At 54.8% G+C, this 19116-nt stretch overlaps 2 protein-coding genes across 4 annotated transcripts in view; one reads left to right on the top strand and one right to left on the bottom strand.

Annotated features, from left to right (window-relative positions):
• Window positions 1–641: 641 nt before the first annotated feature.
• Window positions 642–13032, bottom strand: POLR3C (RNA polymerase III subunit C). 3 transcript variants are annotated; one of them, XM_044449271.1, is made up of 15 exons: window positions 12893–13032; window positions 11555–11772; window positions 10434–10689; window positions 10170–10355; window positions 9110–9198; window positions 8246–8350; window positions 7559–7651; window positions 6564–6644; window positions 6366–6417; window positions 4695–4755; window positions 3218–3368; window positions 2073–2174; window positions 1928–1977; window positions 1474–1623; window positions 642–890 (listed from the first exon to the last, which is right to left on the bottom strand). In XM_044449271.1, the coding sequence occupies exons 2-15, from the start codon at window positions 11699–11701 to the stop codon at window positions 812–814; spliced, it is 1602 nt and encodes a 533-aa protein (XP_044305206.1). In that variant the 5' UTR covers window positions 11702–11772; window positions 12893–13032; the 3' UTR covers window positions 642–811. The 3 variants fall into 3 exon arrangements, with proteins under 3 accessions (XP_044305206.1, XP_044305208.1, XP_044305207.1); XM_044449273.1 differs by having other exon boundaries at window positions 11555–11761; XM_044449272.1 differs by lacking the exon at window positions 12893–13032 and adding an exon at window positions 12844–12861.
• Window positions 13033–13180: 148 nt separating this feature from the next.
• Window positions 13181–19116, top strand: part of RNF115 (ring finger protein 115) — a 32871-nt gene continuing 26935 nt past the window's right edge. Inside the window, exon 1 of the mRNA XM_044449274.1 lies at window positions 13181–13378. Coding sequence (XP_044305209.1) covers window positions 13286–13378 — 93 coding nt within the window. The 5' untranslated portion in view covers window positions 13181–13285. The remainder of the gene's footprint in view (window positions 13379–19116) is intronic.

Below are 19116 nucleotides of genomic sequence, written 5' to 3'. Positions count from 1 at the left end.
AAGACGTTCCTCCAGCTGCCCCAGAGCGGAAGTCCACTTTGTGGCGGGACGAGTTCACACAGTGACTTGGGGCAGGGGTCAGAAGCGGCCCGCTGGAGCTCCCCAGATGGCCAGGAGGCCTCTGCCTGGGGCCACCCTGGGGGCAAACCTAGAGGAATAGAACTGGAAGGGGCCAGAAAGCCAACGGTTAAACCACACGCATGCAGGACGCCAAATTTCGCCGTCCCCTCGGACGGCTGTCCAGGCGCTTTTTAGGGAAGGCCGATCCAGGGCGTGTGAGGGGCGGGAAAAGTGCAGCTCCACCAGGGTTGTCAGGCATCATCCGGGGCCACTGCCTTTGCTGCCTGGGGCTGATGGCAGGTGGGAGTCCAGCCCCTCTCAAGGCACGAGGAGCGTCCTGCTGTCCGTCAGCCACGGAGGCACCTGGGGGCTGCTCCTGCCTGCTGGACCGCAAGACCCCTCCCAGCATCTTCACCCGGGACCACCACAACAGGCTGTGACACATCTGCCCGTCCCACTGTGGCCCATCCCGGGGGACAGGATTCACCCCCGATTCTGCGAAGAATCCCAACCGGGGAGAGGGAGGGATGGGGATTCCCAGCCAAGCCCTGCACACATCCCCTTCTGCATCCGGACGAGGCTGATCTGTTTCCTTTTATTGGCAGTGAAAGGAAAAGAGCCCGAAACGGAGCCCCAGCAACCGGCCGAAGTGCTCTGCACGCCGCAGCCACTCAGCCCTGCTCGTGGCGGGAAACGGGGCCGTTCCGTGGCCAGCGAGATGAGCGGGACTGTGGCAGCCACGCAGGGACGCTCAGGACTTGATGGTGCTGCCGATGTATGATTCCAGAATGAAGATGGTTTCATCGACCTGGATCTCGCTGGCGTCGATCCTTGGATAAGGGAGGGGAAACGGAACGTTCGAGGCAAGCTGCCTTCTTTCGGGGAGTGGAGTGATTTCCCACTGGAGGCTTTTGCAAGAGGCTCAGAACTGCTCTCAGTTGCATCAATGAATAGCCACCATTTTTAAAAGGCAAGTGCTTTCGACAAAGTGACGCACACTGCCAGCTACCCCCTTGTGGGAAAGGGAAGGGGCAGGCCTCTCCTGCAGGGTGCAACCGAAGGAGCCCGCCTCTGTCAGCCTGCTGCCCCCGAGGAGTGCTGGACCAGCCCTCCCACCCCGCCACGCAGCGTGGCCAGGGCAGTCCCGTGGCCCCCGTCTCCTGCGTGCGCACACCTTCCTTTCCTCTTGCCCAGCCAGGCCCTTGCAGCTGGGAGGCCCGACATCCTGCAGGCTGGTGCACCCAAGCCGTGGCCGGCCCCCAATCCCTCTCCCCCCGCCCCCCGGCGACCAAGTGTCAAGCAGGCACAGCTCATGCACCCTTGTCCCCCGCCCCTGCAGCTGGCGCACTCGGGAGGCACGTGGGGACCTCCTCCGCCCCCCCCCCCGCGCCGCCAGAGAGCCGTCCTGCTCACTTGTTGACGTCGTGCTTCAGGCTGTCCAGCTGCTGCCGCTCCGGGGCGGTGACCATCTCCTCGACCTCCTGCAGCTGGGCCTCCCCCGTGCCCGTGGCCTGCATCGAGGCCAGGATGGCCTCCACCCGCTGGGACTTCTCCAGCAGACGCCTGGCGCAGGACAGAGGCTGCCCGTCAGCTACACCGGCCCCGGGCTGCCCGGGAGGGTCAGCGCCGGCCCAAGCCGCTGAGAGGCCCCGAGGGGAGGGGCAGGCGCCCCAGCCGCCGGGTGCTCTGCTGCGCGAGCCCGGAGAAGCGTTCTCGCAGGACGGCCTGCCAGGGGGTGCCAGGGGAACCGGTGGCATCAGACCCGCCCGCGAGGGCAGGCCCTGGCGCCCAGCCTGGGGACGGAGCCCTGAGTGGTGTCGCCTGGGCTGCCACTGTGGTCCCCCACTCAGACCACCAGGCAACTCACCGGTTCTCCTTGGTCTCGTGCTGCCGCCTTTCTATCAGATTGGCCACGCTCTGCAATGAAGCGAAAGAGGGGTCCTTGCACAGGCCGGCGATGGGTGAAAAGGGAAAGCGAGAGGGCCGCACGCAGCAGGACGCGGGACACGCACCTTGTAGCAGCGGTGGAGCAGCATCCGAGCAGACGAGAGCGTGCTGACGGTGTACAGGTAGAACGTACGGGACGGGGCGTGATCGGGGGTCTTCGGGATTTCCTGTTATGCCAGAGAGTACAGGAGAACGTTCATTCTATTCATTAGATTAGTAAATAACAACATCATTACAGCTGCAAAATGTAAAAAAATCAAGTGCTTAGAGAGGGACCTGAAGGCAGAGCTTTTAACAGCTGAAGGTGGTGAGAAAGAGCCTCTGAAAAGCAGCTGGTTTGGTTCCCTCTCATGCAGGAGGGAAGGAGGCCTCTTTTAAGACAGGGCCTGCCGTGACACATTTGTATTATTAGAAAAAAGGGGAACTGCTTCTTCCTGGTTTTTAACTAAGCATCAGTGTATTAATCTCCTGAAGTTTCTTTAATGAGGTCGCATCCCTCAAGAATGGTTCCTTTGAGCCTTCAAATGCTTCTTGTAGTTCTTGCAAGCCTTATAAAGGTTGAGGTATATTGAAGACAGAGGAACTAAGTGGGCGGAAGACCCCAACCCCAAACAAGAGTTTTTAACATGGGGCTTCCTGAGCTGCAGTGCAGTCTTCATCTGCATGGAAAAGTGGCCCGCCAGGGATGCAGCGGGTTTGCGCCACCCCCAGGCCCCCCTGCCAGCAGAGGCAGCTTTTGCTCCCCAAAGGGCCACCCCCAAGCACAGGATATTACCTCTTCTGTGCAGGAATCGGTGCCAGGAATCTGCCACTTGTATGGCAGAGAATAAACCAGGGGACATACTGGGCCTCCTCCCAGGCTGCTGCCCCTCCTGATCTGCACTACGCAGGGCTTGGCCCACTGAATCTGAGCGGGGCTGCTGGGGACAGAGGCCGCCCTCGCGGGCCCAGCCCGGCTTTCTGCTTTGCTATCCTGCTCCGCTGCCCTGCACACGCAGAGCAGCAGCCGTGACTTGCCGAAGGGCTGCGACCCCGCAAGGGATCTGCTTCTATCTCGGTTCCTCGAGGTTTCAAAGGCGTGCGATGTTCATGCTGACTCGCATGCAGACCGCGCAGGTCTTGCAAGGAAGGGCCATGCTGAACGGCTCTGGCGTGGCGCAGCGCTGTGGCCGGCCAGGAGAGGCTCCGGGCAGCGCGACCAGGGCCGTACCTGCAGGGTCACCAGGTTAGCCGACAGCATCTTGTACATCATCTCCTTCGCTTCCTTGGCAGGGATCATGGCGAAGTCTTCTATCTGCTTCTGCTCCAGGTGCTTCTTCCTCAGGAGCAGGCGGAAGATGCGGGCACAGCGGGACCCAAATCTCGATTGGGGAGAAAAGTAAAGCAGAGGGGCCTGTCATGGCCAGCCGCACGCTCTTTTCCCTCTTGTAAGCAGAGCAGTCGGCCACTCACACACTGTCCAGCTCAGAGGGAGCATCCGCTTCCGTTTCCATTTTCTAGACCCATAGCAATGGCGGAAAATGCATTTCAGAGTGTACAGTGAAGCAAGACCTTCAGAAATAACCTTGGGGGGGGGGGCGTGCATTCTGTCAAAAGGGGTGGGGAGGAAAGAAAGAGCTGCCATTTGAATCTCTGTTAACTTTGCTCTGTGGAAGGACATACGTAGCTCTTACAAAGGAGGCAAACTGCGTGTCTTGACTAGGAAGCCTCCAAGTGGCTCATTTAAACATGGCGCTGTCTCTGCAAAAACGCACTTGTTTCCCCAGCCGGCTCCCACTGGCCGGCCGCTTTGCTCGCATCTTCCAGAGCAGCTGGTGAAGTGTTTGCGCCCCAATCGCTAAGTGGAAGGCGGCGGCATTTGTGCGCGTCGCACTGAAGGGGCCGTGCTCAGGCGGATTCAGAATTTGGGGGAAGAATAGTTTCAGCCCCTTCCTTCCTTCGGTGCCTCAGATCTAAACTCTTGGGACAGGGAATGGGGGAAGGATACAGGTAGCCACACCGGGCATTCGTAGGAGAAATACCCCAGCGTGTCAGGGAGACGGAGGCTCAAAAGGAACAAGGCACCCAAGACCTGGGAAAAAGCAGGAAAGGCACTCGGGCAGGCAGGCAGGCAGGCACAGAGGGGCTTCGGTGGCCTCCACTGAGGCGAGGAAATGGCATGCGCCGCGGCCGAGAGCGACTCGACTCCGGCGAGGGCCCATCGTGAGCAGCAGGCACGGTGCCCCTTGGGGACAGATCGGCCCTCGGTGGGGCGCGTGCGCAGTGCCGACTGCTGCGGCCGCATTAGACCACCAAGCTGCCCCCCCGGCTCGCATCGGAAGGCCCAGCTGGGTCAGAGCCGGGGTGCCCCCAGGCCACATTCAGGGCCCGCAGCGGCTCATCAGCTCCCCTGCAGGACCGGAGTGCGACCGCACCCCTTCCCCATGCTCCCCAGCAGCTGGAGTAGAGGCAAGCTGCCCCGATCCTGGAGGGACCACTGAGTCGCGAGGACCCGCAGCCATGGAAGCCCCCTCCTCCGTGGATTTGCCCCGCCCCGCTTCGAAGGCACCCAGACCGGTGGCTCCTTCTTGGGGAAGTAAATTCCAGAGCTGAGCTGTGCCCCCAGTGAAGGGGGACGCACGGGGGCCCTCAGAGCCACTTCCTGGTCCCAAATCTCGCCGAAGCCGTTCGGGCAAGGCGCCTTTTACCTCTCCTGAACGATCGATTCCAGCGTCGCGGTGGCCAGAGACGCCAGGGCCTTGTGGAGGTCTGTTCAGGGAAGGTTAGGGAAACATGGAAAGAAAGCCCGAGGGAGAGCAGAGGGGCTGCAACTGACGCCCCAGGCACAGCTTTTTAAAGCCTGCTTTGGAATGACGGCGGAATGGCAAGTCCCAGGCTGGCTTCTGAGTGATGGGTTGGCCCCCCCTGGATTTCATCAGGACACACTGAGGCCGTTGGGTCACCTGCCCTCGGGTAGCTGCACGAGGCAAGTCAAAGGTGGGCCGCCATTTTCACACCCCCTTCTGCTCCACCAGTGAAATCTGATGGCACCGTGATATGTGGCGGAGAGGCCAAAAATCACACAGCCAGAAGCCGCCCAGAGACCCTGATACTGCTTCAAAAGGGGGGGGGGGTTAAACCCTGCCTGCCTCGTTGTAATGGAACGCAGGCCTCCCCCCGCCCCAGTGTTGCATCTCACTGCAATTCTGAGGGGACTGTGCCCCCCCCCCAGCTTCTGGGGGACGGGAATGAATTGGCGACCGATCCAGAGAGGCTGCCCACCCCGGACATAAATGGCCAGGCCTAGAGTTGCAGGGCACCGTCATGGCCACCTTCAGCCAGGCTTTGCCCCGAGCCCCTCGTGGGTCCCCAGGGGCAACTCAATCCGTACCCAGGAGAGCAGGCAAGGAAGCATTCCAGCGCTGGGGGGGGGGGGGGGGGAACGGCCACGCTGCTGCAGGAGCTGCCTGTCCTCATTCCAGCCCTGAGCCCTGCAGGGCCACCGTCCCCTCTCTCTCCCCAGAGGGACCCTAAGAAAGCGAGGAACCGCTGACCAGGCCCATCCGGCCTGGCAACCGCTGCCCACGGTGCCCCACCTAGCAAGTGCCCAAGCGTGCGAAGGGGGAGCAGCCCTCCCGCGGGCGCCTTGCGCCATTCGGGGGCTGGCTGTGCGTGCACACGAAGGCCGCACCTTACGCTCGGCCTCCCACCTGCCAACCTCCCTTTTAGTGGCCATCGCCACGCCACCCGGCACTACGTCCCTCGAGCTCCTGTGCCTTAATGACCCTCGCGGCAGAGGGGATGCTGGCAGATGCCATTTTGCTAAAAAGGCGGGAAAAGTAAAGCCTTCGCCAGCAGCCGCCTCTTCTCAGTGTATCTCATCACCAAAAAAGAAAAAACCACCTACCATGCCAAAGCCAGTGTGGTGCAGTGGTTAAGAGCCTGGGACTGGAACTCAGGCGATCCGGGTTCGAGTCCCCGCTCAGCCATGGAGCCCACTGGGTGACTTTGGGCCAGTCACAGACTCCCGGCCCAGCCTACCTCACAGGGTTGTTGTTGTGGGGATAAGATGAGAATGATGTGAGCTGCCTTGAGCCCTTTGTAGGAAAAAGGCAGGATATAAATGCGGGGGAAAAAAGGCCCAACTCCACCTCAGATCAAGGGAGGCAGGGTAGCAGGGATGCCGCCATGTTGACCTCCAGCTGAGACCGGTGCTTCAGGCCTTAAGAGTCACCTGCCCCCCTTGAAGGGACATGTACAGAAGGGGCTTCCAACTGTGGGGTGGAAAAAGGGCTGGCTCTGAGGGGTCCGAGAACGGCTCCTTTGCCACGGCTGCTGCAGCCCCCGGTTCTCTTCCTAGGGTGGACCAGAAAGGATACTGATAACGTACATTCCACCACCGCTGTCCCCCGATTTCCCAACAAACTCCAGCTAAGGGAGAAAAAAAGGGCAAAACACATCATGTCTATTAGGTCTGAGGAAAAGGGAATAAAAAGTACAGACTGTTTGAGAGACATTTTTCAAAATAGTACTACTGTTAATAATCATCACCATCATTCATAAGGTGGATTACTTACCGGATCATCTGCTAACAGGGTAAGATACTGGTCAAGAATTTGCTTGGAGATGTTGTAGCCAGCTGGGAGTGACCGGAATATCTATTAAGAAAATAATCAAACCCTCTGCAGCCTTTTTTATAAAATGCTCTTGAGCCTAAGCAGAGAGCAGGTGACTAATAGGACTGCAATAGCCTCTGCAAGAGGCTTTGCAGTGCAGAGCCTCTTGTACAAAACACACACAGGAACGGCTGTTAGCACAGACTGCCGGCTGCCAGGGAAAACGCTCCCACAGGGTAAAGGAAGAAGGCCCAAGTCGTCCACAGAAGCGAGGCGGGCCCAAGGGCAGGGCCGAAGGGCAGCCCACGGCCTCGCATCCCCCCAGCGCTGGGCTCTGGCGGGAGGAAGGTGCGCTCGTGGACCCTCGGATGTGGTCGACAGCAGGCCGAGTCTGAGCCACCTTGCCACACACAGACCGGGCGGGCCTGGAGGCGAGGCCCGGTGCAGCCACGGAGTCGCCTGGCCGCAGCTGCGCTCTCCCTCAGGCCCGCAGCCACTTCGGGGCAAGTTTTCCCTCGGCCTGCACTCCCAGCGGCGGCGAGAAGCTCGGCCCCTCGAGGCGGGCAGGGCAACGCGTGTGCCGGTCCTACTGAGGACACAGCGAGGTTCCTCCGGGGGGGCCCAGAGTCCAGGGCAGTCTCGGCCATGCCGCGTCACGTGCTCCGTTGAAACCCACTCCGGAAGAGGCAGAGCCCAGAGCCTGCTGCTGCTAGGCCTGAGCTGCTCAAACGCGCCGCAGCAGCACGGCTCGGGCAGACGCCCGCCTCAGCCGCCCAGTCATTTCGGATGAGCTTTGCCAACGAGGCGACCTGAAAAGGGATACCTGGCGCAGGAGCAGCTGCGCGGCTCTTTGCGCCACAGCTGGCGCACGGCCAGAGTCGCAGCAGCTTGGCCGTGTCTTCCAATTCCTGCCCAGGACCCAGACTCACCCACTGGAAGCCCAAGGGGGCACTCACCTCGTTGGAGGAGAGCGGCTGTGTGAGTGGCGCGTTGGAGGAGGTGGTGACCTCACTCATTCGCAGCATCGTCCGCACGATTTCACTGCTGGTCTGTTGGAGCAGGAAGACGGAAAATGTGCACATGATTAACGTTTATAAACTACCTCATTTACTAAATTATCGCCTCTTGAAGACACATTTGTTTTCCTGGGCTTTCCTTTACTTGTAATGCATCATGACGCAGGGCTGCTTTAGGGTTGTAATGTTCTAAACTTTTTACTGCTGTTATTTCTTCCACTGTTTTATGTTGGCTTTATACTGCAGTGCGTATTTATAAATACATTAACTGAAATGGCTTTAAGGCCTTGGGACATTAATCTGTATACAAGTTGTGCGCAAGTATGCGTGGATAACGAAAAGCCGTGGGGGGGGGGGGCAGCTTAATGCCATCCAAGGATGGGGCACGATCAAGGATCAGCCCAGTCTTCGCAGAGGTGCAGCCCTTTCTGGAGGGGGCTGCATCCTGGTCCTTGGGCTGGCTCCCTACTGGCCACCAGCCCGGGGGCTTCTTTCTCAGAGACGTCCCACCCCCCGGGCCGCCACCTCAGGGCCTGGGCCAGGCTGATCAGGCATGGCAAAGCGGCAGCCCGCCAGGAGGGAGGGGCAGGCCACCAGGGCGGGGGCTCCCGAGGAGAGTTGGGATACCTGGTCCATCCGGTTGGCTACGGCGCTCACGATGGCCTGGTCCCGGAAGTGCTGGTGGAAGCGGTCAATGCTGACCTGCCAGTAGATCCCGTCGTCTGGGGGAGGCTAAAGAGCGGCAACAGAGACACGATGGGCTTGGGGGGCGGGGACGGCGCACGGCAAGACGCTCTCCCGATCGAAGTGCCACGAAATGCTCAGTGCTGCCTCTTGCGCCCCGCACGTTCATCAAGCGAGTCCACGGGAAGTGGCTCTGCGCGGAATGTGCGGCGGGTTTTTCATTCTGCGCTGCTGCTTCCATTCCTGCTAGCCATGGGACGGCACGAGGGCAGCGGCCGTCTCCCCGCTGCCCTCAGAGGTGAGGCCTGCATGCCACCCGGCTGCTCTGCAATATGGACTACCAGGACACCGTGCCGGAAAAATTAAAGTAAAAATGAAATAGAAGAGCAGCCGCTGAGGGTCTCCTGCGCCATTTTAGTGGTGGAATCAGACATGCCAACAGACATAGCAGGCTCTTCTTACAGCACAATCCTAGGCACCTTATTCCGCGTTCCAGAAGACTCGCTCCCTGGAAAAAGGGTGTGGGGCGGCAGGCTGCAGTGATGTGGGGAAGGCTAGCAGGCAGGCCAGCCGGTCTTACCACACCCCTGCCCTGAGTCTAAGAGCTGCTCTGGCATCCCAGATCCACTACTCCATGTTGCCTCATGGCAAGAGTTGCTCTGGAGTAGCAGAATCACTTAGCGTGCCTCTTACAACCTGAGACATGAAACCGCCAGGAATTTTGCTCTTCCTTTCGGGACTAAGGGGAATGCATTTACGTGTCCACCCACAGAGGGGGCCCATTGCCCCACACGGTAAACTCAGTACCTCCTTGCTGTCCAAGTCCTGCTTCGATCGCTTGGCCTTCCGTTCCCCGTCTTCTTCGGTATTATCGGAGTGCCTCCTCTTGCCCTTCCCTAGCAGCCGAAAGGCAGAGGTCACTGTGGGCAGCAGGAGGGCCACCGTCCTGGGCCTGGGGTCTGCACTTAGATGCTCGGCCCGGGGCAGGGTCCGTGCAGCGTGCCCGCCATTTTGCTTAGGGCAAAGCCAGACAACCGCGTACAAGTGTGAAAAAATGTCTGGGGAACTGATAAAAAATACTGTGCCACCTGAAGGCCCGGCAGCACGCCATTTGTTTTAAGTGTATCGCACATACCACAGATACTTTACGCGAAGTCCGTTTTTTCAAGATGAGAAGTATCTCCCTCCAATAATGCAATTTAACCATTTGTGAAATAACTCTAGGCATCAATACACTTTACTGCTTCTGGACACCAGCAAAATTGTTAATGTGTACTTGGGGTACCTTACACTGCTTACAGGTATTAATTCAGTTTTTGTCCAGTAATACCAGACCTATCCATTTTATTAATTTTGGTAAAGAAGACACTAACCTGCTAATGAATAACAAATATTCTACGTACAAAGCTGTTTTATACTCAGACTGCTGAAGCACAAAGTTGAAAATATCTTTGCTCTGTCAATCCTGTTTTGTACTTCCTCCAAAAACAAAACTAAACTAAACTAAACTTGAATTTCATGTGGAAACACTTGTGACACAGTTGAGAGATATAAAATACTTATCTATTTTTAAAATTCCTGTGGAAATGCAATTTTTCCAAGGTCACAGAGATAAACCACCAGTATAATTTGTCAAACACTTTTTCAGCAGCCAGTGCTGTCAAATGCATCCAGGTTGCCTGCAAACCTGAAACTACCCGCTCCCTGAGGTCAGGATAAACTAAAGTAGCCTTTGCTTGCAGAACTGCTGTCAATGTTTTAGCACAGCCTTTCTATTTTCACGATTCATGTGGTCTTTGCCAGGGTGAGGGATAACAGATATATAAGCACTACAACAGCGGCCAGCCTCAGTCTCCTGCCCCCTCACCTATGAGGTTCAGCTTTGGAACTGCAAACATGTCCTTCTCGTTAAACACCAGCACGGGTGCAGGTGGAACCGGGATGTCCGATGACTCTGGCTCTTCAGAAGCCGATGCACATCTCTGGACAAAGTGCGTGTCTGCCAGGTGTATGAAGGTGTTGGAGACCTCGCCATAATCCATCACTTTACCATCTGAAGAAAAGGAAATAGGCTGCTCAAGGCCTGAACGTTGGGGCTCCCCAAGAGTGGCTTTCCTGAGGTGCACCTCACCTTCCATGGTTTCTGTCAGCCGGTCAGCTACCTTCTTCACGACGGCACTCATGGTCATTTTGCCATTGAGCAGCAGCTCCTCCACAATCAGCTCGCCGGTGTCGCTGTAGAGGGTCTTGGCCGTGTAGATGTACCGGGGGTAGCGGAGGATGCGCAGCACTTGGCTGCACTGGGCCTCGTACTCCACCAAGCCTCGCTTCTGCAGCTGGAATGTCACCAGGTTGTGCTGGATTAAGACACAGAGGGCCTTCCGGACCTGGAAGGGCAGAGGGAAAGGGGGTGTCGACTGCGGATGCTACCTCCTATCCCTGGCGGCTCAATATTCAACAGTGAGCAAAAGACTTTGAGGAGGAGGGAAAGGAACAGAGGATGAACTTCATGAAATGTCTCTCTGACCATGGCAGCAGTGCTGTTAATGCACCTTTTCCCTCTGGGCACTTTGCGCCTATCAGTATCTCTGTGCGCGATGGGCTCAGAACACTTCCGTATCTGATCTCAGCAACCCTCACAACAGCCCTCTAAGGCTGAGTTGTGTTACTACCCCACTGAATCATGGATTGACAAAGCGAAAGTCTTACCGCAGGGATCCAGAGTTCTCAGGATCCCCTAAGCCTTCCTTTTCCATGAATTCTGGCATCCTTGGTGCAGGCCTGGTCTGCTAGGGATTTCAGGGCTGAGGAGCAATTTGAACCTAGCCATCTGCTCTCACTTGCACCCACGTCAGCTCAGCATTTTCCTCTTACAGTGGACAGGAAAAGGGCACGCTGCAGTCCAGACTTGGAAGAGGCCTGGCTGGGGAAAGCTTCTGCAGGATCTTGTCCTGCTTGGTTGCGAGTGCCTCGAGCTCAAGACTGGTGTGGGGCATGGGAAGACAGGCAATGCATGTGCTATCCTGGCCCTCTTTCAAGAGTGGATTGCTTCCCCCCCCGCAACTTTTCTCCACTCACAGCACATTAAGTTGGATGAGGCTGATACTCAGGCCCGAAGTTACCCAAAGTGATCTTCAGGGCCAAGCAGAGACTGCTCTCAGGCTAATTAATATTCTAACTGCAGCATCCTGGTTCTCCAGGGCTCAGCCATCATTTAAAAGTATCCCTTTTAAATAAAATTATGCAGTGTACCTGGTCGAGTGACATCCCAGTGTCATGGGCTATCATGCGTAAGGGCTGGCTGCCCATACGAATGAGGTGTGTCCCGATCTTTTCCACAATCTCACCAAAATGTTCACAGAGCAGGAGGGAAGACAGTTTGATCTCAGCCTGGGTCATCTTGCCAGGAAATGTAGCTCAGTACAGACTTATGCAATGAGAGATCACAGCTACCTACCCCTGCAATTGCACTGGAAGATAACAAATAAAGATTCAATACAGTTTAATTTCAAAAAATGAGTTTTTCAGTCACAGTAATACCAATATTACCAACTCTTCACCTGTTGGAAGTAAGGAGCCACAAACTGGGAAGCCCTCTGCCCCATCACCATCTTCCAGGGATGCTTGCTGAAATCAAGTCCCAGGAGCCCTGATGGGTTCTCTTGACTAGGATCCCCCTAGTTTTTACCCACAGGGGGTTCACCTCCTACTGCTCCCCTCAAATCTCTCTACATGAAGTTTTATCCTGTAATCATATGGCCTTCTCTCCCCAGCCCATACATTCCCTTTTATGCATAGGGTTGATTTTAGAAGACAAGACACACAGGCACTTCAAAGCATCTGCACATCAGGAAGTACAAATGCTAGAGCCAGAGTGGCATGGTGTTGAGCGTGTTGAACTGGGGCTCGGGAGATCTGGGTTCTAGTCCCCATTAAACCGCGAAGTTCACTGGGTGACTGGACCAGCCACTCCCTCGATGCCTGGCCTACCTCACAGGCTTGTTGTTGGGAAACTTAAACTGAGCCATGTAAATTGTCCCGGGTTCCTCATAAGAGGGGGAAAAGTGAAATATAAATGCAATGTAATGATGATAATACTATAGGCCTGAGCGCCCCCCCCCCCAATCCTATATTTTCTATTCCTAGCACCACCCTGCCAGAGCAGGGTTGGGGGGAAGCTCATTCGAGCTGCGGCCACGAGTCTTTCATTCGGAGCTCCCACATCCTTTGGAGGCCCCCTGCCCCAAGATGGAGGGCCCTCAGGAGCCCGCGCGCATCTGAGCCCCTGAACCACGGGGCTGCCGCCCACGGGAGCTGCCTGGGGCATGCCAAGACTTGGAGGGCTTGCTTCTGCCTCAGCGTGCGCAAGACTGCTCCCTTCGTTTAAAATCCTGACGGCACGACCCCCACCGCTTTTAACTATTATTAACGAGACCCGCTTCGAGCATCGATCATGGAATCACAGCATAGCAGCGTTGGAAGGGGCCAAGAAGGCCATCAGGTCACACCAGGATGGTCTGGAAGCGCCGGAATAAACATACCCGAAATAATGATTCTCACAAACACCCCAGGGCCTTTTCATCCACCTACCCGCGATCACTCTCCTCGCCTGCTTCTAATGCGCTCCCCCCTTCCCTTCCTTTTCCCTCCTCTTCGCCTTTTCCCACGAGTAGGCCTCACGCCTACCCACTGCACACCACCGCCACAGCAACCATAGCAACCGCGTTCCACCGGAAGTCCTTCGCCCCAGTCGGAGAACTACTTCCGGTATCCTCCACCTCCTCCAGGAAGGCAAGAAGGCAGCGGAGGAAAATCACTAGAGTAGAGCGGAAGTTCCCTGCTAGAGCGTCGTCCCCAGGCGCCTCTTCCGGTCCTCCGTTCTAGGCACCGGTTGGCCTTCGTCAGTGGCCGGCGCGGCCGAGCGTCGTTGTCGCTCCAGCCGAAGGATTGACGGCGGCACCGGCGCGGCCGCGACCTCACAAGATGGCGGAGGCCTCGGCGGCAGCGGCGGCCGCCGTCTCTCAGCACCGCTTCTTCTGCCACAGCTGCAAGGGGGAGGTCAACCCCAAGCTGCCGGTAAGGGGGTGGGGGCCGTCGTCGTCTCTCTGTGTCCCCTCATACATTCAAAGAAAGGGCCGGGGGCGAAGGTCCCCCTGAATTGGGGGTGTGGGGCGGCCGGGAGAGGGCAGTCGGGGCTCCAGGGCCCTTCTGCGGGGGCAGTTTGAGAGCAGGACGCCTGGGTTCTCTTCGGGAAGGGGGAGGGGCTGAGGTAGGACCCTCGCCCCTGGCAGCCCAAGGAGCGAAGCCTGCAATGAGTCTCCTCTGAAGTAAGTTCCCCGGAAGCCTTACGAGATTCGTTCCAAGGAAAGTATGGGACAGGACTGCGATGTAATGGGATGACTTATTTTTAAAGGGCGCACCGGTATCCAGTCCCCTCGCTCCTCCACCCCACCTGTTATAGGAGTGTCTTGGGAGGGGGCAGCAGAGAAGAAGGGCCTTCCGCCACACGCCCCCCAAAACACTGGGGGAAGAAGGTATAAGGATCTGGGCCCCACATGTAACCCGCCTCCTGTCTCCCTAATGAATGAGGGGTCGGGATGTGGCATGGGTGGATGTCTGCTGTATACCCCAGAATCCTTTCCTCTCCCATATTCTGGGTGCAGGTTTTTATAATAAAGCAATTATTATTCTGACTAGCATGGCTATACAAAAGAATTTGCTCCTCTAAAGTCAAGAAGGTATCCAGAAAGGCAGTCTCTTTTTTTCTCTTTGACCTTTCCTCACCATGGGGTTTGGAAAAGAGGAGAGTTTGTTTGGGGAAAGTCGAACGCCATGCAGGGAGGAAGAAGGGGTTAGATGGGGATGGGTCAAGGCTAGGCTGAAACATCTGGAAGGCCACAACACCTGTGAACCACCACCATTGCTTATCTGGCTAGGACTGATGGGAGTTGTGGGCCAAAGGATCTGGAGTGCTACAAGGTGCTTGCCCTTGCATCAGGCTGCCCAAATATTGAACAGGTAAGTATGCAAATTACTGGAAGAGGGCCCTAAGCTTCTGGGTGAACATATGGTGGGGCTATGAGGAGAAGCAAGGCATGCCTGTTTACGTGCGGCTCTCTCCCTTTCAAAGAATGGCTGAGAATGGAATTCTGTATCTCATGCAGAGGTGACAGGAAGGGTGAAAGTGTGTGAGAGTGCCTTCTGCATTTGGACAAAAGAAGCAGGTCAAATGTAGGAAAGGGGTTTGAAGTCACCCTTCAGTAATTAGGAGACAGGAGAGGAACAAAGTGGCCCCCCCCCCCAAAAAAAAAAGCCAAGGAAGATTTTTATTCTGCAAAGGCAAAAGACAGGCAGGGTACCTGGTTGCACAAGGTCCAAAAATACAGTGGTAGCCGTTAGGACACTGATAATTATTTTCTTTTTTTCTTGGGGGATATATACCAGTACTTAAAAATGAAATACAAAATGTAGTCTGCATATCACATTTCAAACCCCAGCCTGCAAACTTATTATTCCGCAGAAAGACAGTTCTGATAAGGAGATCTTCAGAGTTCCACTGTAATACACTCGTGTTAGGATCTGGATGGGTGAATTTCTTAGGATGGCTAAGCAAACCTCTTTCTCCTTTCAATGAAGATTACATGCAGGTAGCCTGTTTTCTGTTTTGCCTTTGACCTGGAAGCACAGATGATTCTAAGGTTCAGTTTAGAAAGTGAAGAAAAGTGTGCAGCATATTTAATCTGGGACCAAGGATTGCTAATTAGCCTTTTTCCTGGAAGAGATAACGTGTGAGTGTCGTGTTTTTCAGGATGCAGCCCAGTATTAACTAAGATGGGATTGCTTCCTTTCTACCTGGAAACTTTCAAGCTGAGGGCTGAAGTGAAGGGATTCTGGAATGTGGTCACGCAGACACACACAATGTGGTATCTGATAGCACCAGTGCAGGTGTAATGGTGGATGCTCCTCCCAGCTTCTGGTCCCATGGTGGTGGGAGAGGAACTGGGCGTGATGCCGGATGTAGCAGACACCTGCCTTTCCGTGTTGCAGCGGTGCTGTGATTCTGCTGGGGCCAAGGAGCGGGTGTCTAAACTCATTTCTGACAGGCAAACGTAAAAGAACTTGAATTCGGCTTAGTGGGTCTGTGTCGACTCACCAGCAGGTGAATTTCATGTTTCTCCCACCTGCCTGGGCACGTGAAAAGAATGTGGGGAAGCGGGGATCAGGCCTGCTCCATTGCGCTTGGGCAGGTGGATCTTGAATTGCGAGGCTTTCTTGTCACACTGTAAGTTTGCTGTGCTGTTTGCCTTGGAGAGTGAAAGGAGAATGCAGGATGCTTTGTGGGAGCATTTGTGGCTGATTGAGGGGGTTGCAAATGGGGGGAAAGTGGAAGGGGTGAGCAGTCACTTCTTGCTGAGCACCTTAATATTCCTTGTATGGACGGGCTTGTCTCCACTGGACTCCCCTCGCCTTGCAGTGAGAGTGTGAATGTGTGGCAGCATCTTGTTCCACCCCAGTGGTGCTTTCGGTGAACTGGAGCAGTGCCCAGGCTTGGGAAAATCCCGTGTGCTGCTGTATTTTGGATGCTGTGGTGCTTTTTTAAAAAATGCCAAACAACTGTCTCCTGAAAACCATGTTTTACTTGTGAAAGACGCCTGTGCATGGGTAGCTTATATATCCCTGTAAATCCTTTTGTAAAACATTTCAAAAATGCTGGACCGGCTTGACAAACACTTAACCACCTGTGTTTCTCACTAAAAACTCCACACTGACTTCCAGAAAATGGATGGATCTTAGAAAACCGGGCGCCCGAGAACATGACCCTGACTCATGGCTGGTGGCCTTGGTGCCTTTGATTAGGAATGCTTGTGCAGGCTTGTGCGATGCAGGTAGGAACCTTCTTTTAGCTACCTGGTCCTTTGGACACCTGGGAGATGAAGTGTCTGTGTTTCTGGAAATGTCTTGGCAAAGCCCTGTATTTCCAGAAGGTCGGTGAGATTTTTGATCTCACCTTATAGCTGCACCTGCTGCTCTTTGGTTGTCTGTGCAGCTGAGGGGGCGCAAGGGAGTCTTCAGGAGGGCAGCACACCTGACGCTGCTGTCCCCTTGCTCTTGTCACAGGGGCAAGTGCCAAAACCGCACAACGGTATGTGCGGGAACAGCCCCCTCCTTGCTTTTTTTGGTGGCACTGCAAGATGCTGGCCATTAGGCTATCTAGAGAGCAGTGGTGGGCAGAGGGCAGCTGTGGATCTGCCCGTGGCTGATTCTCAGCGGATCACTTCAGATTTCTGGCTCCCAGCCGTTTAACAACAGAAGTGACAAAAATGGCTGCCCTCTCTCGTCCTGCTGAAATGAGTAAGAGGAACCAGCAGTGGGTTCTTGTGGAGGACCGTGCATGCCGTTCCCTTCATATATTCAGAACCATTTCTGCACTCCAGATTCTTTAGCCCCAAGTGGCGGGTTTTTTTCTTGGGGAGGGTGAATTCAACAAACGTCAGTTGTGATGGATTTTGGCATTCTGGTAAAGCCTCCAAAGTGTTGCTGCGAGTTTGACATCTGCCTCCCCTCTTCTAAACCCTCTGCATTTCTTCAGTCCTCCCTGCCCAGAAGCACATGCACTCCCTGCTTGTGCTGGGCTCCCTTCTCGACTGCTGACTTCGGCAGTTTTTCTGCCCTGTGTTTCAGCTGTCCTTTTGTTTCAGCAGAAACACCACTCTAAAGCCGCTTGTGGCCTTTTGCTTTCTGTCGCTGCTGTTCAGGATTTCCTGATGTCACCAATGGTGTTTCTGCAGTAGGTCAAGATCTGAGCTAGCTCTTGTTCATTTTTTGTATAGAGCAAGTATTAAATGTATCACATATAGACATAAACATTTCACAGTTCCATCTCACAGAAAATAAAGTTGCTAGACCATAAGGTTTGTACTATTAAGCTTAACTGTGGCTAATGTTTGGAAGTTGCCTGGAATACAGAAGTTTTAGTCTGCACGAGTCTTTGCTTGTCTTAATGCAATTGAATAAACTGTGCCAATAAATGAACATATTAAAACTCAAAAGAGGAATATGCTTAGTGGAGAATTTTCTTTGGTAGAGAATGCATTTGACCACACAGACAAAGACTGAGCCAAAACTTGCTATGTACTTTTGCTTTTGTTATTTCTGGGAAATGCTCACACTTCTCAGCAGCTCTCTCTGCTGCCCCACTGTCTATGAGCGGTATTCACAATCAAAACAATTCCGATCTTAGCGCAATCTGTGTAATTCCTGCTTCCTATTTCCTAACTCCAGCCTTTGATTCACTCTGGCTCCTTAAACTGCAAATTCTAATGCTAACTTGGAATAAAATAGCAGTTGAAGCTGAAATGACAAGAGGGAAGTGCTGGTCGAAGGAAGAGGGAAGCAAGCCGAAGGAGAGCCGCATTCAGATCTTGCCCAAGTCTGCTCCTCAGGGCCACTCACTCAGCAGCCTTAGGCACATTCCTCTTGGTCTTTTCTGAGAAGTGGAAGCATGAAAGGCTAGCTTTGCCCTGCTTGGTGTGAACCTGATTGACTCAATGAGGTGATTGACTCAATGAGGTGATTACTTCCTGGTCTGGTTGCGTCTCTTTCTGGGCTCCTGTCTCTGTATGGCATCAATCCAGGTGTGCAAAGAGCCAGGTGGTTTGGCACCGTGCACTGTGGCTGCTCATTAAAAGCAGCTAGAAAACACTCGGAGAGACAAGCAACCGTGATGGAACAACAGGGACGCCCGAGCCAGGGACGAGTATTGGACTTGAAACAGGGCAGGGACCTGGGTTCAAGTCCTTCCAGTATAGTAACCCTGGCACCTTCAGTGCCACAGCGTGGCTTAGCACTAGTCTCCCAGCCTCACCTGTTGGAGAGTAAATACGGGGAATGGGCAATAACGCCTGTGTGGCTTTCTGAGCACATTGGAGGAAAGGGGGAACAAAAGTAACGACTCTTGAGTATTTGGAGAACTTGGCCTGCATCATCTTGTAGAATGATTAGGCAGTGCTGTGATTCAAGTAAGCACAATTAGCATGGGAGGAAAACATGCTCCAAAGCCAGGAGGCGGTGGAGCCAGGAAGAAAGAGGCCAGTTTGTCCGCAGGCCTCAGTTTCTCCACCTGCAGTCTAAGGGCACCTATTAAATTAATGACTGAGGTGAGATTTGGACTGGGACTTCTTCATTTGTCATTCCGTCTCTTAGAGAGTGATCTGAGGGGTCCCTAGGCAGCTGATAGGGATCTGCGGGCTAATCTGGATAGTGAGATCTGAGTATAGATGGGGATTCATGTGCCTGTCCCCCTCTCCCCTCTTGCACCCTGCACAAAAAGAACTGCACTGATGGCCCTAACTTTACACTGAACTTGTAGGCGTCCTGCTGGCCGTGTGCCCGGGATTTTCCAGCCCTTAGCTGAAGGCTCTGCAAAGCGTTCTCTTCCTCTGAAAGAGAAATCAGAGCAACTAGTCATCTCAGAAAGTGAAAACACAGCTGCAGCGGCTCCCGTGCACTCCTGGTCCGCGCTCTCAGCAAAAGCACCACGAGGCCCAGCTTTGCACAGAATGGTCTTATTAGAGCTGCTTGTTCCATTTTCTTGCTCACATATCAGGAGGCTGAACGGCTGCGTCCTCTCCACCAACCATTTTGAATTGTGCTCCTTCTGTATGCTGCAGGTGTATGTCACAATGCCAAGGCAGAGGGGCTGTTATTAGATGGTTTGTGTCTTGTTCAAGCAAACTCGAGGGCAGGGGAAGGAGAGAATTCAGCTACTGGTAGCAAAGCCAAGATCAAGCAAGTAACTAGAGGAAAGGGGTGGA

Source organism: Varanus komodoensis, unplaced genomic scaffold (genome assembly GCF_004798865.1).
Source record: "Varanus komodoensis strain SLA01 unplaced genomic scaffold, ASM479886v1 scaffold57, whole genome shotgun sequence".
NCBI classification, from domain to species: domain Eukaryota; kingdom Metazoa; phylum Chordata; class Lepidosauria; order Squamata; family Varanidae; genus Varanus; species Varanus komodoensis.
The sequence above is the reverse complement of the archived record's forward strand: the minus strand, read 5'-3'. Positions and strand labels throughout refer to the sequence as shown.

Coding starts and splice junctions, on each gene's coding strand:
- POLR3C (XM_044449271.1), bottom strand. CDS start 11,701: ATGACCCAGGCTGAGATCAAACTGTCTTCCCTCCTGCTCTGTGAACAT. Junction 10,690..11,554: donor CTGGGATGTCACTCGACCAG/GTACACTGCATA, acceptor CTGCCCTTCCAG/GTCCGGAAGGCCCTCTGTGT. Junction 6,418..6,563: donor CCCTGTTAGCAGATGATCCG/GTAAGTAATCCA, acceptor TTTCTCCCTTAG/CTGGAGTTTGTTGGGAAATC.